This window comes from Wyeomyia smithii, chromosome 3 (genome assembly GCF_029784165.1).
Source record: "Wyeomyia smithii strain HCP4-BCI-WySm-NY-G18 chromosome 3, ASM2978416v1, whole genome shotgun sequence".
Taxonomy (NCBI): domain Eukaryota; kingdom Metazoa; phylum Arthropoda; class Insecta; order Diptera; family Culicidae; genus Wyeomyia; species Wyeomyia smithii.
In genome coordinates, this window is record NC_073696.1 from 89361414 (window position 1) to 89383222 (window position 21809).

The window sequence follows — 21809 nt, forward strand, 5'->3', positions numbered from 1 at the left end:
AATAGCCCTACAAAAAATTAAAAAAATATATGAAAGAACATAGGAATCGAAAAGAATTGCAAAAAGTGCAAAAGAGAGGGTTTTGTAGCTTGAAAAAGTCATTTTTTCATAAATCACGTTTGAACAAAAAGAAAACAATTTTTCGAAATGCTCTACCGAAATACTATAAATAACATTATCTCTCAATTTAGGGTTGAGCACCTTAACTTTTGCAACATCGATTTTTTGGGACACCCTAATGAAAAGGGTATTTTAGGATGTGGTTAGGTATGTGTATATTTTTTCATCCGTTAGAACATGTCATTATTTTTTTATTTGATGAGAAATTTTTAGAAGAAATACATATTTCACATATTTTTTTATTTTAAATAGCAGAACTATTGGAAAAAATCGATTTCAAAACTTAATGATTTTAATCCCAATTCCCAATCCCCAAACACATTAAATCGGGCGCGGGTAATCAATAGAGGCTTCCACTTTTTCACACGCGCTCTAATGTCTTTGAGATTAAAACATGTCTTCATTAGGGTGTCCCAGAAAAATCGATGTTGAGAAAGTCAAAGTGCTCAGCCCTAAATTGAAGGATAATGTTTTTATAGCATTTTTTGTAGAACATTTGTTATTAAAAAATTTTTATCAGGTTGCCCAGACGTGATTTTTTAAAAAATGACTTTCAAGCTATAAAACCACTCTTTTGCATTTTTTTCAAATCTGTTCGACTCCTACATTTTTTTTATATATATTTTTATTTTTGTGAGGTGGTTTTTGAATATTTTGCATGGTTTAGTTCAGCATCGTATTGAATTATTTGACCCACAGAGCCCATCTAACATTACAAGAAAGTTAATTTTTGTCATAACGGGTGTTAAATAAAAAATGAGAATTTTTTCAATCACATATAAAAAAAATTTTTTTTTTTTTCATCGATTTCAGTATTTTTTTATACATAATGTATTTTCTTCAAAAAAATATCAGTGAATGTTTGACAAGGGCCGTGGTCTGCTGTTCGACGCAACTTTGTTGCGATGCTCTCACAAGAACGTTGTACGGCACTTACGTCCATTTTCCGGATACAATTCCGGATTCTTGTAGTCAGTTGCTTCGTATCCTTGGCCCTCAAATTGTTTTTATATACTAGGGCACTGAGTGAGCCAAAGAAATCCTCTATTGGGCGGCACTGGGGCAAGTTTGTTGGGTTACGATCTTTCGGCACGAACGGTATCATTTTCTCCTCGAGATACGCCAGCGTCTTCTTGGCGTAATGAGAAGACGCCTTGTCTGGCCAGAAGACGTACTTCCCATCCGCGTGATGCTCGTTCAGGAACGGCAGCAGGATTTTATCGAGGCACTCTTCTTGATAGATTTGTTGGTTGATTGCCAGACCGCTCGGCTTAAACCAAGGCTTTGAAATGCCCCGGTCGGAAATGGCGATGTACAACATAACATTTTTTTCAAACTTGTGCTTGAACTTGTATTTCACTTCAGGCGGTGTGTATGACTTGTCGCTGGAGTAGTAATTATCATTACCTGGAATATGCGTTTTGGACAACGGAAAATAGCTTTCGTCGTCCAGAACGAAAGACGTCCCGCGGTATTTTTTGGTCATCCACCGACACTGTGTTTTAACCGTCTCAATCTGCTCCTCCGTGTACTCCGGCGACCTCGTCTTCTTCCTGCAAACGATTCCTTTCATCTTGAGGGTCCGATGGATCAATACGTGGGAGCAGCCATATTTCCGACCGGCGTCACGCAGGCTGGTTGCGCCCTTGTTGTCAAACAGCTTCTTTAACGATGTCTTCCTCTGCTTCGTCATTATCGTCACCGGACGACCACTTCCGACCTTCCACTCTACGTTCAGGGAACCCAGGATACGATATACCGTACTGACAGGTACATTTTCTTCCTTAAAATGTGTCACCGTGAACTTCTTCTCCTTGCTGGAAATGCGTTTCGTAGGACCGTACAATGCGTTCGCGGAGCACGTGCTGTTTCCACGCCATCTTTGCTTTGACTAAATTCAAACTAGCAAAACCAAACACGCCTACTGTTTCTAAGGAGCCCAAAGAGCAATTTTCTTGGAGAAAGAAAATTTTACGCTCTGTATTTGAGTTACTGAAAGGTATTGAAAAAATTCTCATTTTTTATTTAACACCCGTTAATTTTTAGATAAAACTCTTCAAAACACATATAAAAAAATTTTCGATTAAGAACTGAATTTTCAACTGCAAAGCGGCATTCGAGACGAAAATTTACATGAAAAAAGATCCTTAATATCTTTTTGGGGGGCTGAGATATGTGCGTTTTTACATGATGAATAGTTATTCAAATGCCATAAGGTATGTTCGGAGAAGTTTCAGGATATTTAAAAATGCATCTTTTAATGTAGAAAGAGAGTAGAGATAAAAAATTTACTTTTTAATCAGAATAAAGTAGACGGAAGGTGTCTTCGACAAAATTTTAGGTTATCTTAAAATTAGAAACTTTACCGTTTCTATCTCTTTTATGTTTCTATCTCTTACATATTACGAGCAACATTAAGTTTTCTATTAGAAGGCACTAAAAATCACATTATTTTAACTCCGATAAGATATCAAAAATCTTTTTTCATGTAAATTTTCGTCATAATTCCCGCTTTCCAATGAAAATTTCAATTCTTGATCAATTTTTTTTTATTTGTGTTTTAAAGGGTTTTATCTGAAATTCATGGAAAAAAATGATATTTCTGTGATGTTCGATGAGCTGGTAGTCAAATAAAAGAATGCAAAGCTGAACTAAACCATGCAAAATATTCAAAACCAATGCCACAATAATAAAAAATATATGGAAAAAATTTAGGAATCGAACAGAATTGAAAAATGTGCAAAAGAGTGGGTTTGTAACTTAAAAAAGTCACTTTTTCATAAATCACGTTTGGGCAACCTGAAAACAATTTTTTAGAAAGTCGAAATGTTCTACAAAAATTTTATAAATAACATTATCTTTCAATTTAGGGCTGAGCCCCTTGACTTTTTCAACATCGATTTTTTTTGGGACACCCCAGTCCTCATATCTGGCGTTCCTGTCATGACGGTCATGACACGTGAACCAGGGTCATATTTCCCCAGGCCAGCCCAGCAGCAGAAATATCACTTTGTGCACTACTTGGGTTCTTTGGCTATATCAGTTTTTTATATCATCTGAAAGAGCTGCATTTTCTAAGCAAAACGTGATTTTCAAAAATTTTATATCGTTCTTCTTCATTTTTTAAATCACGAATTAAGACTGCTCGAAATCGCTACAATGACTGTTCGCCCATGTACCAACTGTCATTATAGCGATTTAGAGCGATTTTTATTCTTCATTTAAAAATCGAAGAACAATGATATAATTTTTTTTTAAATCACGTTTTGCTCAGATAATTACACTCTTTTAGCCGATATTTAAAAATCAGAAAATCATGAAGAGCTAATCTAATTCGATAATGAAAGAAAAATCGTAGAGATCTATGAAAAATTACATAGTGCCTACTGGAAGGCTGGTAATCGATTAGTTTAAGAAAAAGTATGTATATTTTTTTAACTAAAACTCCCTATTTACTGGTAAATATAGTAATGCCACCATTCAAGAGACGGAAGCAGAATCTATACTTTTGCTCTGAGAAATGTATTATTTGAGTCATAACTTATTGAACGTGATTACAATAAAATCAAATATGAAGTATAGGCGAATCTATATTTTCGGAGAAACCATCCATCTCAAATTTATAAGCTGAATCAGTTGATTTTTCTTTTGATAACGGTTCATTATCAAAACATTTGGCTTTCCAACTCCAAAACGTAGCATATTAGTAAATATATGAAAAATTATTGAAAACGAAGGGATTTGGTATTGATTTTGTTGTGCTTTGTATTCATTCGACTTAAGAGATCAGCATTTCACATTGAAATGTTTGACAAGTAGTGAAAATTCAACAGTTAATCACTTCATATCAACATGTTGATTTTTTCATGTGTATCGAGGCATCAACCAGATTAACTGAGAGATCTAATAAGTAGGGGAGAACCGTACATGACGCATCAGTTGGGTAAGATGGCCCGTGCTATTAATTCCCCAAAATACTCACACATATGGCTTTTTATTACGAATTCTTTTGCTATCGAAAAAATTCGTTGGACATCCGTTGGTTCCTGTTGCGAAAACTTCTTCTTATGGAGGTTTCGAGATCTTTCGAGAAGAGCTTCATTTTGACTAATAACGGCTGTTTCTTCAAATACGGAAGCCAACGATGGCGGTTTGTGGTAAAAAATCAACTTATACAAACTAAACAAATTCAGATGGCATTTATATATATTACACTATTTCAAACAAATTAAAAATATTTAGCGAGAACATTGTGACGCAGTAGAAAAAGCGTGTCCATTCGCGTTCGTGGTTTACTTCGATCCAGTTTTTGTATATCATTTAAAAAAGCCGCATTTTCTAAGCAAATCGTGATTTTTTACTAACACACTATAGCGCATTCTGCTATTGCTTGTATTTCTGCTTGAAACACAGTTGGCCATTCACCCATCGGTATAGATATGTTGACTCCGGGACCTGTTGCCCCAGCCCCAACTCTATTGTTCAGCCTGAAACTATCCGTATAGAAAACTATTGAGCCTGGTTGAATACTAGGCCCTCCTGATTCCCATTCAGTACGACTTGGCTCAGTCACTTGGAATAGTCGTTCAAAGTTATACTGCCTATCCATCCAGTCTTCCTGAGTTAACAGCGCATTGATCTTGAAGTTTTTAAGAATACTAAGGTGTCCCCTAAGGTCTCCCTCAAGGAACTTTTTTGTCCTTTGTAGCCTTAGTACGTAAATTGCACTCTTTCAGCTGCTATATGAAAATCAGCAAACCGTGTATAACTTTAGGACCCAATTAGGTTGTTTAGCTATTCACGGATATCTGATTTTTAAATATCAACTCAAAGAGTTTAATTCTTTGAGCAAAACGTGATTGTTTTGTCCTTCGATTTTTAAATGAAGAATAAAAATCGATTTAAATCGCTACAATGACAGTTGATACATGGGCGAACTGTCATTGTAGCGATTTCGATCAGTTTTAATTCGTGACTTAAAAATTAAAGGACAACGAAAGAAAATTTCAGAAAATCACGTTTTGCTCAGAAAATGCAGCTCGTTAAGATGATATAAAACTGATATAGCTAAACAACCCAATTCTCATGAGACCATTTTTCCTGATATTCGAAGACACTATGAGCAGGGTTACCTCATTTAGTTTTGTTTATTTAGCTGAAAAAAATCTGACCATCTGCATACCCCTCGGCAAAATATCTGTTCAAAAATCTGAGCATTTGGGTTTTCTGTTACCCTCAGATAGCCTTTATTTAATTATTCAGGGCCTTTAATGAATGGTTTGGTATGTGTGTTTCTAACAGAACTGGCATTGTTACAAATTGTTGAATTTTTGAGGGATTTAGGAAAACTTTTCGTACACTCTCTGTTAAATTTAACACGTTGAGCTCTATGTGCACCGGTTAAAGAGTGTAATGCACATTAACACTTTGAACGAGGTTAAAAACTTCATATATTGGCGATTGGTTTGCGCAAATCATTATGAGATCTCCTGATTTAAATTGGGTTGTTTAGCTATATCGATTTTTTTATGTCATCTTAAAGAGCTGCATTTTCTAAGCAAAACGTGATTTTCAAAAATTTTCTATCGTTTTCATTCAATTTTTAAATCACGGGTTGAAACTGCTCGAAATCGCTACAATGACAGTTCGCCCATATACCAACTGTCATTATAGCGATGGGAGCAATTTTTTGTTTTCATTTAAAAATCGAAGGACAATGATATAAAATATAAAGAATCACGTTTTGCTCAGAAAATTACACTCTTTTACCTGATATATACAAATCAGAATTCCGTGTGTAACTAAACAATCCAATTAAACCAAATAAGAATAGCAATCTTCGGTTCGATCGGTCAAGTAATTTTTTTTTACTATTTTGCTTTTGGAATTCTGGAAAAAAAGAGATGATTTGTGCTTGTGAAGTACAAGCAATATAACTCTCAATGGTTTTGTTTACGTTTAGACATACAACCTTATCACAAAGTAATCAAGAATTCATGAGTCAAGATTAAAAAATATCGAAATTAAGTTTAAAACTGTTTAAGAAAAGTCCCTACGTTTTAAGAATAGTTTTTTCTATAGTTTTGTTTTTTGCCTATGAAATTCACAACGAAATGGAAATGTTAAGCAATTCAATGAAGCAAGTAATAAAATAACAAAATAGTAAACCAAGTCAAATTACATTTTGGTCGCTTTTTACGCGGTTTTTCTTTACGCGTCTATTACGCGGATTCCGTAATTTCTTAACTCAGATTCCGGAATTCACCCGTTTTTTTTACGCGGACTACGTAATTTACGCGTTGTTTTTCGTGCGGATTCCGGAATTCACGCGGTTTGTTTAACGCGGATTCCGGAATTGTGTTTTTTTTTACGCGGATTCTGGAATTTACGCGGTTTTTTTACGCTGCACGTTTCCCCGCGTTAAAAGCGACTTTGGTGTACTTAATAAAATTTAGACAAAATAGGTTAGTTGAAACCAAGGGAATGGTATGGTAGCCTTCAAGCGTTACGAACATCTATATCTGTACCGTTTGTTCCAAAACTACTTTTTCTGCTGTCACAGTTTGCTTCACTTTGCTTTGGGACACAATTAATGTACTAAATATCACTTAGAATATCACATACCATGTGAAAACCTTAAGAAATTGCTCAAAACTGTCTGATATGCTATAAATAATTGCAGTCAACATTTAGCCGGTTTACCCGAATCAACATAAGATAAGGGTAAACTGCCCATTTTTCGGATGCCAGTGCCAGTGATGTTGGTAACGCGTCAAATGTATGGTAGCTGACAGCGATGCCATTCCCGTGGTTGAAACCAAAACATAAAAAATACACTTGAATATTTCCCGGAGTGTACTAATCCGATCAAAAGAATTGTACTTGTCCAAGCCCTCGTTCAACTGTACTAAAAACAACCCTTAACAGTTGTCATCCTTTTATTACGAAACAGTCATAAATAAGGATGAGTCATGCTTCATCATACAAAACAATCCAGCCAGTTGCATTGTATCTGGACGCTCCTGTCAGTCGTTCTGCGCTGGAGTTCAACTGTCAAACGTCGTCGTCATCGTCGTGTAGTGACATTTCATACTGGCGTGCCGTTGTCGTGTCAGTCTCAGTACAGTATTTTCCCAGTAGGATCGGTCTGTTGTTCACTTTGTGTTACACCTGTAGATGGAGGTAGATCCGTGAATTTTTCGCTGGCGGAAAAATCACACAATAGTGGCTAGTGCACTGTATTTTACAATAGCATTCGAAGCAAATCAGCACTTAGTGAATCAAGATGGGAAGTAAGTAAAGAATAGGATTTGTTTTCTGGCTTAGAAAATCCGCTAACGGTAATGCTTCATCCCCTACCTGTATCCACGTAGACAGCCGAAAAGCTCCGCGTTGGAACTTTTCCCTCTTACGGACCCATAACAAATGCCTTAGCTCTTGGCTTAATTTTTGACTTTATACTAAATTTTCAAAATGTAATAATTATTATGAATGTATAATTACCTATGCTACTTTATACTAATCATTTTTTATGTTTTTACAAATACCTACCTATATAATTTTTGTTACATACGAAAAATAGCTCATCAAGTCGTATATCTTTTTTGCAGTTAAATTTCTCGAGGTGATAAAACCTTTCTGCAGTATTCTGCCGGAGATCGCCAAACCGGAGCGGAAAATTCAGTTCCGCGAGAAGGTGCTATGGACGGCAATTACCCTGTTTATTTTCCTGGTGTGCTGCCAAATCCCGCTCTTTGGCATCATGAGTTCCGATTCGGCTGATCCCTTCTACTGGATTCGTGTTATTCTGGCCTCGAATCGGGGAACGTTAATGGAGCTTGGTATTTCGCCGATTGTCACTTCCGGATTGATTATGCAGCTACTGGCCGGTGCAAAGATCATCGAAGTTGGTGACACTCCAAAGGATCGAGCATTGTTCAACGGGGCGCAGAAACTGTTCGGAATGGTTATCACTGTAGGACAGGCAATCGTCTATGTTATGACCGGAATGTACGGTGATCCCGCCGAAATTGGTGCCGGTGTTTGCTTGCTCATCATTATCCAGTTGTTTGTTGCTGGTCTGATTGTATTACTTTTGGATGAGCTGCTTCAGAAAGGCTACGGATTAGGATCTGGTATTTCTCTGTTTATTGCTACTAACATTTGTGAAACGATCGTATGGAAGGCTTTCTCACCGGCTACTGTTAACACTGGCCGCGGCACAGAATTCGAAGGTGCTGTTATTGCTCTATTCCATCTGTTGGCAACCCGACAGGACAAAGTGCGCGGACTGCGTGAAGCTTTCTACCGTCAAAATCTACCAAATTTGATGAACCTGCTAGCTACAGTTCTGGTGTTTGCGGTAGTTATATACTTCCAGGGCTTCCGCGTTGATCTACCAATCAAATCGGCCCGTTATAGAGGTCAATACAGCAGCTATCCAATCAAATTATTTTACACATCCAACATTCCAATTATTCTACAATCGGCGCTCGTTTCTAATCTGTATGTTATTTCACAAATGCTTGCGGTTAAGTTCCATGGCAACTTTCTGATCAATTTGCTCGGCGTGTGGGCTGATGTAGGAGGCGGTGGCCCAGCCCGTTCGTATCCGATCGGAGGACTTTGCTATTATCTCTCGCCACCTGAATCCCTTGGACACATTGTGGCCGATCCAATTCACGCTGTGCTATACATTGTATTCATGCTTGGATCGTGTGCTTTCTTCTCTAAAACGTGGATTGATGTTTCCGGCAGTTCAGCGAAGGATGTTGCCAAGCAACTTAAGGAGCAGCAAATGGTGATGCGTGGCCACCGTGAGAACTCGATGATTCACGAGTTGAACCGATACATTCCAACGGCAGCCGCCTTCGGTGGTCTCTGCATTGGTGCACTCTCCGTGCTGGCAGATTTCATGGGCGCTATCGGATCCGGTACGGGTATCCTGTTGGCCGTAACCATCATCTACCAGTACTTTGAAATCTTCGTCAAGGAGCAAAGCGAAATGGGTGGCATGGGAACATTGCTCTTCTAATTTTCTCGTCGTACTCTTACTTCTTAGTAGATCGTTCTTTTGTTTCAACTTTTATATGCTTAAGTTAAGCGCATTTCGTGAACCGTAAGTGAGAGATAATGGAAGGTGGAATCGCTACCATTTACGGAATCGTGGAAGTAAATAGTAACTGATTTCGAGGGCGAAAAATGCCTGAACAATTTATAAACGTTAAAGTGTTGCTGCCGGGCGAGATGAGGACAAACCCCTTAGTTTTGTAAGGAATGCAAGAGGACTTATTCAGATTATGATAAAAAATTTTGTTTGTTTGTTCATGATTTTAGTTCAGTCCTGAATGAAGGTAAATCAAACAAATAATGCAACACGCTATAGTAGCGCAAAGTATGTCAATAAAGATGTGTAGAATATTGAATGAATTGTGTCCAATTATGATTGAATCCGAAAAAACGGTGAAATATCCGAAATCTGATTTAACCATTTTAGATCAAAAGGTTCTCAGTACAAATAAGTCAGTTTTTTGCACAAAACAAAACATTAGGCGATATGAATTAAAAAAATCTCCCATTTATGCAACTAAAATAGTAATTTTGGAGAAAAGATGTCTTTTAAAAAATACTGGTCAAAAGCATTTGGTTGCATAACTCAGTAAACAGAGAGGTCAAGTTGCGACAGCCGAGCGTTAAACTCTGAATAACAAATGAAAAAAGCTTTGGTGCACGATGAGCAGGTTATTTCTTTCAGTTATTTTAATATATGCCAGCAATTAGGTTGATGATTCAAGAAAAGTTTTATTTTTAAATATGGATATTCGAATCAACTATTTCCCGCCCCTGGTAGCGTTTTGCATAATCTCTTTTGTATGATCGGTTGCATGTTTATTTATCTATTTTGAAACTCACGAGAGCGAAATGGTTTCTTCGTTATAGGTTTAAATCGATCAACTTTTATCACGCTTCTACTGATTTTTAATGTGTGTTTATAATAGGTAAGGATCTTCGATCGGATGAAGTCGCTACTAGAGTAGTTTAACAATTTGTTCACAGTACATTCTTAACGCCAAACTAACATATCAAAAGGATAGGATAACGTACTTCATGCTCTACTCAACGTTAATTGATCAAGTCCGATAAATTGAACTTAGAAGTGTTTAATTAAATCAAGTAATTCCTCGAAAAACTTCCTACAAATGTGACTAAATACGAATACAAATTCCACTAAAGCGAAACCACACAGTTCATGACAATTTTTCGTTTGTGCAGGATCCCAGCGATACCAAACAATCCAGTGAAATTAAATTAACTCACACACTTGAACATAAAAACTGCGAGCTTCCCTCCATAGTTGCTCCATCGACAGCCCTCTCAGTTGAAGACAAACTCCGTTACAAATGCCACGAGATCATCAATTTGATGCTTCTTTGCAATCTACGACTACGAATACTAAAATATTTTTTTCAGAGAAACGACCTAAAAGGACTTTTTGGTTAATTTTGATGTGTTATTATTATTCTATGCTAAATAATTTGAATTTCTTATGTAATGACTGTTCTGATGGACTGTCGATGTAATAGTCGAACCCATGGAAGAAATACGATCAAAGCTGCGCTCTATTGGGTTATTCGCTATCGGTTAACATTTCTCTTCCCTAGCATAAAAAAGAACTACACACATAATAAGCATAATCACCAAATTATTGTTTGTATAAGAGTAATTGTAGTAAAATAATAAAAAATGAATTTGTATAGGCGGTAAATTTAAGTCGGTTTACAGAAGTATAACACACACAAAAATAATACATTTAGAAACCAACATCAGACTGCGTTCATTGTTGGAATTCAGCCACCCACCGCTAAACGAACATTTAAATGCAGTACTTCAGATCAGAAGGGCCATTTGAGTTGTATGTTTCGGAATTCGGCAAGATAAACTAAATAGAGTTTAACTTGGTGAGAACATACAAAATAAACACAGTTGCTTAGGTTCAAAAACCACGTTACTAAACATTAGTATTATAAAATTTTGTCAGGTAGAACCACTCATTAAATACACGAAGGTTTGTGTAGCAACGCACGAATTTGTTCGTACCGTTAGATTATACTTAAAAACCAATCTATAGGGGTATACGCTAAGTCTAAAACATATCTCCACTTACACTCTAGGGAACAGCAAACCGTCGGTTTGCAGAAAGTTGTTCCGTCCTTTCGGTGTTAAGCAGGGCTCAGTCACAGTTGGTTTGTTTGTTTGCTTTTGAAGCCTTGCCCGTTAAAAAGTATCTCACTTGCATTCCACGTCCTGGCAGATGGTGTTGAGCTTCTCATGCACATCGCTGCCATTGCTGTTGTTCAAATCGCTTGCCGATGTTACGATGTTAATCGAACTAACCTTAGCACGTTCGATCGCCGTAACCGTATTTTCACCGAGCATCTTGAACAGAATATAACCGATGATGATGGCAAAACCGGCTACCAGGACCCGCACAAAGGAGTCCTCGTTCAGCTGAATTATAACCCATGCGCCCGCGCCGGTAATGCACATCAGCGTCACGATAATGATCGTCTTGGCCCAATGTTGAATGGTGAAACCTTTCTCCCAGTCAAGACTTTTAAACGTGAAAAGGAAAGGGTACTCATTAGTTCGAAATATTCTAAGCAAAGTCTATAATACATACCGATTGGATCTTTCGATTTCATACGGAGACTCGCACACCTTGCAGTGGAGAACGGTATCAGAATTGGCACAACTCTCAACCAGCCACCGACGGAGACATTCGTGGTGGACTGAGCTAACGTCACCGGTGCACTTGCACGGTTGAATCAACGGCTCCGGTTTCTCGTTGTCGTAACAAATCCAGCAATCTTTCTTCGCCAAGAAGGACTGTCCCTCTTCGGCGGTGGAAGTGGAAGCTTCCGGTTCCGGCAAGCTGTTGGCGCCAGCAGTGACCGGATCGATTTGGCGGGTCAGGAGTTTGCGTGGATTTAAAATCCACAACTGTTCGGGAGCCATCGAGTTCCATAGACAACAGGGAAACCAGAGGGCAACGCCTACCTCCACTAGGCGAAACACAATATCGTGCCAGTTGCGGGAATATACCGGTACTCTTAAGGAGGAGAAAATTAAAATTATCATTACAAAAAAGCATATCAGACAAGCAAAAAATCTTACTTTTTCTTCCAAAAATCCCCGAGTGTTTCTGATGTTAGAAAGCCGATAATAACGATCAGCATTATCGCCTGACTCAACAGCCCGAACCGAGACTGGTGTAACTGGGAAGCGTTGACATTCTCATTGTTTGGAACGCTGCCAAAGTCGTACACGAAGCCGCCGCGTACCTGGAAAAGTGTCAATGAATAGTATTAACTTATTTTGCTGGTCAATAAGTGATGGCTATGTGTGATGATAACACATTATCTACCGTCATTTTCAACAGCTTTGAACTTTCACAAAGAGAAATGTAAAAATTTTAATTTTATTTTTTTTTATTAACATTCGTCAAAACCAATTCATTCCTCGAAAATAATGCAAAATGGGGTAATTAGAAAATTTGTGTAAACCGCCAACGGCTCGTTAACCGTTAGCCAATTTCTAACTAAATGGCTAGTAATGATCGAGCCAGATCGAGATGACGAAGTTTATTTGTTTATTTCTAAGTGCATCATCTGACATAAAGTCTTAATGAAAAAGGATAATCATTAAAAGTAACTAGAATTAGTTTACCTACGTTTAAAAATATGACTAGGCACACCAAAATCAAAAAGATGCTCGACACTCGTGAATGTTCTCACACAAAAGGCAACAGGTTCATAATAACCATAGTTCGTGCGATGGAATTGGTTCAAAAGCATCGAAGAGGGCCTCAGCATACGTTGAGATGCACGGAAATTCATCAATGACAGCAACTTCGGGCAATCCAGTTCAGCGTTTAGAATCTTGGCAATGCATACAGCCTGTTGTACTTTGCGGCGGTGCTCTAGAGTGTCTAGTCCAAGCAGGCGGCAACGATCCGGGTAGGGTGGCAGATTCGTAGGATCACGCCAAGGTAGTTCTTTCAGGGCCAATCGGACGAAACGTCTCTGTATACGCTCGAGGCGCAGGTTCCATGAAAGCTGGTGCGGACTCCAAACCACACTTACGTTTTCTACTAGGGGTCGTACAAGTGAGCAGTATAAAGCTTTTAGACAATGGGGATCCTTGAAGTCACGTTCAATTTTTGCGATGAATCCTAATTGCCGACTTGCTTTCGAAATAATTGCAGTACGGTGACTATCGAAGGTCAGCTTTCTGTCAAGTATAACTCCAAGGTCGTTGACGTAATCTACTCTGCGCAGCACTTCTCCGTCGACAGCATAATCAAAAAGTATTGGCCGTTCAATGCGGTGAAAGGTTATCACTTCACATTTAGCAATACTTAGAATTAGCGAGTTTAGTTTACACCACGTCACAAAGGTATTTAAAAGTGATTGTAGATGATAACAATCCTCGATGGTGCGAATCGTCAAGTAAATTTTTAAATCATCGGCGTAAACTAATCTGCAACCAATCCCAAGTGCATCAGCAACGTCATTGAAGAATATAATGAAAAGAAGCGGTCCTAGGTTACTACCCTGTGGTACGCCAGACTTGTTCGTGAACGCAGACGATACACCTGATCCAAGCTTAACTTGCAAAATTCTATTACACAGGAATGATTCAAGCCATTTAACGAACCGTGATGAAGCACCAAGACGGGAAATTTTGTTCAGCAGTATTCGATGATCAATTCGGTCGAAGGCAGCTTTGAGGTCAGTGTAAATAACGTCAACCTGTACGTTTCGTTCGAGTTCAGAAATACAATTCGACGTGAAATCCATCAGATTTGTTGTTACAGATCGCCCAGGAACAAAACCATGCTGGTCCGAAGAAATGTAGTTGCGTGTGCAATTCAATACAATAGAGCTTACAATGATCTCGAACAATTTAGACGCAGCTGACAGATTAGTTATTCCACGGTAGTTTTTGACATTTCGTCGATCACCACTTTTAAAAACCGGAAACATATAGGAGTGCTTCCATACCTCAGAAAACTTCCCTTGAGCCAAAGATTGGGTGAAAATTGTGCAAAGTGGAGCAGCCAGAATATCAATACAACGGCACAAAAGAACGGCCGGTATTCCGTCGGGACCAACAGTGTACGAACATTTAAGTTTCTTAGCGGCGGTAGTAATCATGTCATGTGTGACTTCAAAAATGTCAAGATTAACAAGGTCGGCTGGCACATTAGCCGCAGCACGCCGAGCATCGAAATTTGAGACACAATCCGTGGCAAATACTGAAGAGAAAAACTTCGCAAAAAGCTCACAAGAGTCAGAGTCCGAGCAGGATACCATTTCCTCCAAATAGACGTCCGAAGGAGTTGAGCGACTTTTCCGTTTTGAATTAACGAAATTCCAAAATTTTTTCGGATTTCTGCGCAAGTCTGTTTGAACTCCCAGAACATATGATTTGTAAAGACTAGAGTTTAACCGCCGATATTCTTCACTTGAGCGTTTAAAATTTTGTTTAGATTCGTAAGACCGCAAACGGCGAAGCCTGCGCAGGCATGCGTTTCGTTTACGCTTTAAAACTCTTAAGCTGTGATTACTCCAAGCTGGAGTGGAAGGCTGTTTCACAAATGGTAAATTTTCTCTAAGCCATGAACCAACAACTGAGCAGAAGTTTGCTGCCATCAAGTCCACATCGTTACTGTTCAACAGTGCTGGCCAGTCAATGTTTGAAATAAAAGCATTAAAAGCTTCAAAATCGATTCTTCTGTAGTTTAACTCCCGCCTCACGGGTGTGTCACTAGAACAGCCAATCGCATTATACAAGTTAGTAGTAGAAATTGTCAGGGGGGGATGGTGTACATCAACGGGTAGCATCGGGGCAACACTCTCATCAACGAAGATTTCGCAACCAGAGGTGTAAAATACCAAATCGAGCATGCGTCCAAGTTGATTCCGAGTTAAATTTCCTTGGTTCAAGTTTAAAAAATCCATACCGTCAATAAGAGTAGCACTTGCGTTCGATAGTTGCGTGGATTCATTGTGCTTAATGACACCATTGTAGTTGTCCCATACAATACGCGGTTGGTTATAATCCCCACATACCATCATGATGCTATCGACTGCGCTGCTCGCAAAAAAATCTCGTAGGGAAGCGATGTGTGCATCAACAATGGTACTGTCGTTACTCTTGTCAGGGGGAATATATATAACACATAGCAAAAACTTCAATCCATTGATAGTGGCTCTTACGCATACCTGTTCCAAACATCTTCCGTGTATAGACTCAAACACAACGCTAGCGTGATGCCGTGCGACAGCAATCAGAACACCGCCGAAAGAACGTTTGTTGCTGTTGAGTGGACTTCGATCGCATCGAAAAACGTTGAAAGCGTTGCCGAATAACTGTGGTGAAAGAATATTATCGTCCAATCCCGTCTCGGTCAGCATAATTACATCGAAGCTGCAGTCGGTGGTCGCCAGAAAGATGTCGTCAACTTTCGTCCTCAATCCGCGTACGTTCTGGTAGTATATACTAACGATGGACGCATCACGGACAGTTTTCTGAAAAGACGAGCCATACAGCACAGGCGGCGCAAAAGAATTAACGGAATACTCGCCTCTGGCGGGAGCCCGTGAGCTCCCACCGTCAATAAAAGATCGCAAAAGAATAGGTTCGGTAACAGCACACGATGCGGCAGACTGTGATCTGCTACTAGGAATTAGTTTTTTGGACGATCGACAAACTCCCTGAATAAAAGTCCAGTTGGCCAAGAAGCAGGATCTAGGGCAATGGATTTCAAGCCCGGGTCCAATCCGATTTTGTACGATACATATGAAAAGTTACTCGTGTCAGCACCTCGCTGCACTAGTCGTATAACTGCGATGGGCTCACTTCCATTTAAGCAACGAGAAACAATTTTTAGCACGTCGCCGTCGCTTATTTTTGGGTTTAGACCAGATAAATAAAGCCAAAAGCATTTCTATGCTGCTGCAGAAGTAATAGACTGCACAGAAAGATCGCTGATGTCGACAGTGTTAGTGCCGCGATCAGAAGCAATTTCCACTGGCAAGCGATCAGCACGACGACGCTTGGGGTTTCGTACAGACCAGACTGGTGTGGCTGATAAATTTGTTGGGGTGCTAGTAGAACCATCAATATTCAGCGGTTTATGCGGCATGCTATCAATTTTCTTACTCAACCCCTCAACTACCTCGGCGAGTCTTTGCACTTGACCAGGTAAGTCAATAAGCTGTTGTGAATGCGGGGGAGATTGTTTTGCTATCATGTCAGCCACATAAGCACCGACCGATTGACCGTTCAGTTCATCTCTACAGTGCGGGCAAATAAACATTATTTTACCTTGCGAAAAAAGGTCTTTACAAACTCTGCTGTTGAATCCACAGCACTGTTGATTAATGTGGTAGCGAGCATCACAAAATCCACAACGGATCGGTTCGAGATCATTCACTTCAAGTTTGCACTCGCCGCATAATTTCTTCTCCATGATGAATAAACGCCTTTCGATAGGCAAGAAGAACACTAACGATAAATGCTCTGCTACACGATGCCAAACAATAACAATGCCAACGCCAGCACACAGTCCGATCCACTTGAGTATTGGAAAGGGTCGATTATCACAAAAGGTAACTGTTCTTCACACTTCTAGTGACCACTATTAGCTCAATATTGGTTTCGAAGCACAGAAGTAACTCGAGAGCACGGGTTTTCGATGAATCAACGGAATTTAAACGCAGGTAGTAAAACTGAATATACAATAGCACAAACAGAGTTGCCATACAGAGTTGACACTTAACTCATGTTATTATCTCAAAAACAAGTGTGCGTGCCACATGTCCGAGATACACCTACGAAAGGTTCTGTTTGAAAACTATTGATGCATGATCGTTTACTAATTCTAATAACCCCAAACAGATAAAATCTTAGCAATCGCTAATCACTTATAACGAGAACCATGCGCGCTGCAAAACTAAGGTCAGCTGAGTCTGTTTGTCTACATAGAGCTCGGTAATCTCCAAAGGTTCTTTAGTTAGTCGTATGTTACACTATTTTCATATAAAAGTTAGAACTCTAGTCTTGTAAAGTGATTAGAGCAGAAGATAAAATTGAGGAAAGTATTTTTATTTTTCAAGAGAAATTATGTACAGAAAACTTTCAAAGATGCCGTTGATAATGTTTTTTTCTGGTTGTGACAAAGCGCTGACAGTTTGATGCTAGTAGCAGTCATTCTGAAGCGAGTTTTTTGTTATTTCTTCAATAGGGAGGTTTGTTTGTGATTTATTTATTCCAATAATAATTACACTGGCCAACACAGGTTTTACCCTAGAGCTCAAACTGCAAACAAAAATTTAAGACAATAGCTTTTTAATTATTACTGTGAGTTTTGATGCTCTTAGCCGCCTTGAAGGTATATCATCGGGTTCATCGTTTGTTCGTTTACTTACGGGAAAACTTCATTGTAGTTTCTGAAGACTTGATGCACGTTCGAAACGTCTACATCTATTTTTTCAGTTTGAGCTCTAAAACATTTTTTCTCGTTTTGTCGATCAGTGTATCTATTAACTAGGGTATCGAACGTCTTCGTCAGTGGTTTTCTTCGGCCCCCTTTTGCATAAGATTGCTGCAGAAAAACTGCCGAAAAAAAAACACTGACGAAGACGTTCGATACCCTATTTGGAGGAAATCAACCAGATTTGATATTTTGGGTTTGATCAGTTAAATATTATTTCGAAATAATTCACATTTGTTAGCTCCAGTGACGGGCATCATTCCGGTAATTCGCTAAATAGCGACGCTCATATTCAGTCAGCAGTTCAGCGATTCCGCTAATTTTTGAGATGGTTAGTGGACTGTTAGCATCGCTGAAATTTTGGGCTTCGCTAACACTAATTGATAATTCGCTAATTTTGCAGAGAAGCGACAAAAAACTTTTTTCAAAAACTGTTAATCGCTGATGGCGTACATAAATTGCTTTGAACAATTAACATACCATGCTGCAGAAGTTACGTTTGGAACAGATGTTTTATTCAAAAAATCTTCAATTGTCTTAATTGTCTAGAATTCCTCTCTTTGCGACACAAGTGCAAGTCAATCTTTTTACTCTAGAATGGGGTTCCAGTTATCGTAAGGGAACTGCTCCATTATTCATCTCATTAAGCCGATATCCACGAATAATGCACGGATTAAACACCAAATTTTCACGAAATTATTGAACAAATAAACTAAATATGCTTACGTGCTCTTATGGAATCGTTCAGCATTGTACATTTAGTGAAACTAGCTAGATTCATCTTGAATTTTGTAAAACAAACCATTTTAAACAACGCTTCCATATCCACCTCAAAACTTGAATTACTGCTCAATTATTCATCTCACGACGCCCCCATATTCATCACACTGTTAATCATGAATGAATCACATTATCATGAATGAACGTAGCCGCAGCCCGTCGTAGTAGGTTACCTAGATAGCCGCTGTAGTTGTTTACGTGCAAAATTGGTAACCTAGGTAACCACTGCAGTGCTTTCGATTTATATCAATTATGTCGGAATAATTCAAAATTTTCAGTATAATTTTTGCGTATTAACAGAAACTGATTTGGCAACTTTTGATTTTCTTCAACGCAGTGAAAACAGATGAAAATACATACAGTTGAAATTTAGGAATTGTAGAAATTCATCTCATATATTTCTGATAATTCAAGCTTGTTTTAGGAGATTTGAGGTGAACATTTTAAAGATTAGAGTATTCTTAGTGTAGCGAGTGATTTTATTTAGTGATTAAAATAAAAAGTGGTCCGCTAGTGATGAAAAAAAACTTTGGTTGGCTGCTGAACGAGTCCCGTTGTAGCCGTATAGAACAATGCGCAGATTTTGTTTTCTGAGGTATGTGATTGAATTAAAAGAGTTTTCGAGTGCAGATGCCCGACTATTAAATCAAATTTAGAACTTTTAAGTGAGTTTTTGAGGATTATACTTTATGAAGAATCTAGAATGAACTAAGAAGAATCCATTCCATGGATTAGCAGATTGGTTTAAGAAGAAAATATGCGTTTTTTCCTGTGTTCAATTGTGTTTCATGTTGTATGAGATGAATATATGGGCTGAGATGAATAATGGAGCAATTTCCCTATAAGCAAACAGGAGCATTCTGAAGAACAAGCTTGAGGTAATCTAGAATAAATTTTTGGGACGCCAAAAATTTCTGCGTATCGCAATGCGGCAACTTCTTAGAAGCATTTATATTACATACACTTTTGTTGCTTCTTATTTTTACAAAATCCTCAAGTATGATCGTTTTGTGAATTTTGAAACCTCTTTTTGGAAATAGCACTCAAAAGTAATTGTTTTCGTTTGTTTTTATGAACAATACACATACTTATATGACAATTTACGTATTAATGAGTTAGCGATTAGCGAAAGTTCCGCTGATATGGGTTTAGCGTCTAGCGATTATCGAGCTGAATTTACCAGTTAGCGAATTAGCAATTAGCGTCGCTAAATTTTCAGGTAGCCGTGCCCATCACTGGTTAGCTCATATAATTTCAGAAACTCTGAGCAATTGATGTATTGTGGAATGCCCAAGACAACATCCGTTCATTTGCAAAAATTGAAGTTTCGTTTATGTGTGACACCATCTTTTCAAGAATAATCATCTCAAATAGTTTACTTATCGAAAAAAGCAAACTGATTGGTCGACAACTCGAAACCGCAGAATCCTCTTATCTGGCTTTAAAATTGGAGTATTTGTGGTATTTTTCCATAATTTGGTGAAATATGCAATTTTGAAACAATCATTGAAAATTACTCAGGAGAAAGTAGAATCAAAATGGTAAAAATCCCATCATCACCAGGGTGCTTTCATATTTTTAAAAATTTAAATAATAGATTTATTATCATCAAAGTTACCGTCCACATCGAACTAAAGGTAAATTTAGGGGATCTGAGTCACTGACGTTTTCCCTGATTACTTTTCAAATTCCCTGATATTCCCTGATTTCTCTGATCAACAAATATATTCCCTGATTCTCCTGGTTTTTCCCGGTAATCGCCATTTTGTTTTGGTATATTTACTCCATTCAACTTCAATGCCATAACCGTACGCACACACCTTACGCTGAACTATACTCATTAGATTTTGTACATCTGACTGCAGTTTTTTCTGTACGAAACCCACTATTGCTTGATGCCTCCTTCAGATTTGACCTCCTTAGGATACTTTCGTAGTGCCTGCTTCATAATAGCCAGTATTTGATAGACCTTAGTTCCGGTGCGCTGGGGGGATTCATGTTCTTGGGTACGAAAGTGGCCCCGTTGGCTTCGTTACACTCCCGATCCTGATAACTAATTGATGATTCATTCTGACCGCATTTCACCTTTCGTTCGATACTTAGAGTTCCGCAGTAGCGTTTAATCACAAGACCCACCGCGTTGACTGCACGATTCCCAGATGTTTGCCGATGCTCCAACAAGAGCGTAGACGATTTTCCAGGTGCTTGCGCAAATCGTTAAAAATCTGTCCACGTGGTATGTGGATGGCCCCTTACTCTCGCGGTTGATGGATAGGTTATGCATAACAGAGCAGACAGCAGGTGGCTACTGGTTGCTAGGAGTTCTTTTGCAGTTTCGCTCGTGGCTTTGCGCTTGGAAAGTGTGGTCTGAAGCTTTTACATGGTTTTAGCTATACTAATAAAAAAAACATATCGAACGAAAAGAGCGAGTGAATCGTTAGAAAGAACTAGTTCACCTTAATGAGTGGAACCGCTCTGATCCACTCACTGTAATGACCCATTTTTCCGCCGCACATGGAGGCTCGTGCCAACGGAGTAGAATTCTGCCGATTATATTTCCAGCGGGATGATGGCGAGTCAGATCTTGATGGTTGTATTAGAGTTGTATAGACCGTGTTTCCTTAAAGACCCCATCGACAGTTGGCCAGAGTGCACAGTTTCGACGCCAAACACTTGGGACTTGCAGCAAGAAACCTGTTCAGTCATCGCTTTCCTTAACAACACCGTTGATTTGTCATTATTCGACCGCTTCTCGGACCTCACCAAGCTAGTCCGCTTCGTAGCGCTGATGTATCGCCGCATCAATAATGCTAGACTCCCTCGAAGCGAACGTATGAGCGGTTCACTGACTCCAGAAGCATGCGAACATGCTCTCAAGATTCTCGTACGTCAAGTCCAGTCTGTATCTTTTTCGGCCGAAGTGCGTTGCTACCAGAATTCACGAGGCGCGAACGCCGCATTCATTCTCACGTCGAGATTGCCACTCAATGACATGTAGCTGTTCATAAACCAGTTCAGGTTCCTCAGGCTGAGTGGAAGACTAGCCAACATGAGAATGCCCTTCGACAATTTTTTTTTCTGATACTGCTTCCAGCCAAGCAAACGCGCTGCATGGCGGGCCTACTCTAACACTCGCTACGATTCGCTAGCGTTTTTGGCCACTCTGAGGTAAACAGGTTACCCGCAGGGTAATACGTGAATGCGTCACCTAATTTCGTTGTCAACCACTGCCAGCATAGCAAATCTTGGCACCATATCCACCGGCTAGACCCTTCATACACTTCGGAATGGACAATGGTGAACGGTTTCTCGTTCGTCCGTTAAGTGGACGGGGCGCGTCGGTAAAGGT

General features: G+C 39.0%; 2 protein-coding genes across 4 annotated transcripts in view; one reads left to right on the forward strand and one right to left on the reverse strand.

Moving 5' to 3' along the window:
* The first annotated feature begins 7198 nt into the window (after positions 1-7198).
* LOC129731697 (protein transport protein Sec61 subunit alpha) lies at positions 7199-9545 on the forward strand. Its single transcript, XM_055691898.1, has 2 exons — positions 7199-7412; positions 7731-9545. Exons 1-2 carry the CDS (start codon positions 7406-7408, stop codon positions 9152-9154), a joined length of 1431 nt encoding a protein of 476 aa, XP_055547873.1. The 5' UTR covers positions 7199-7405; the 3' UTR covers positions 9155-9545.
* Positions 9546-9896: 351 nt separating this feature from the next.
* LOC129727195 (uncharacterized) overlaps positions 9897-21809 on the reverse strand; it is a 32883-nt gene continuing 20970 nt past the window's right edge. For all 3 annotated transcript variants that reach the window (XM_055684756.1, XM_055684759.1, XM_055684757.1), the window contains exons 6-8: positions 12295-12461; positions 11801-12229; positions 9897-11731 (exon numbers count right to left, since the gene is read on the reverse strand). In XM_055684756.1, coding sequence (XP_055540731.1) covers positions 11407-11731; positions 11801-12229; positions 12295-12461 — 921 coding nt within the window. In that variant the 3' untranslated portion in view covers positions 9897-11406. The remainder of the gene's footprint in view (positions 11732-11800; positions 12230-12294; positions 12462-21809) is intronic.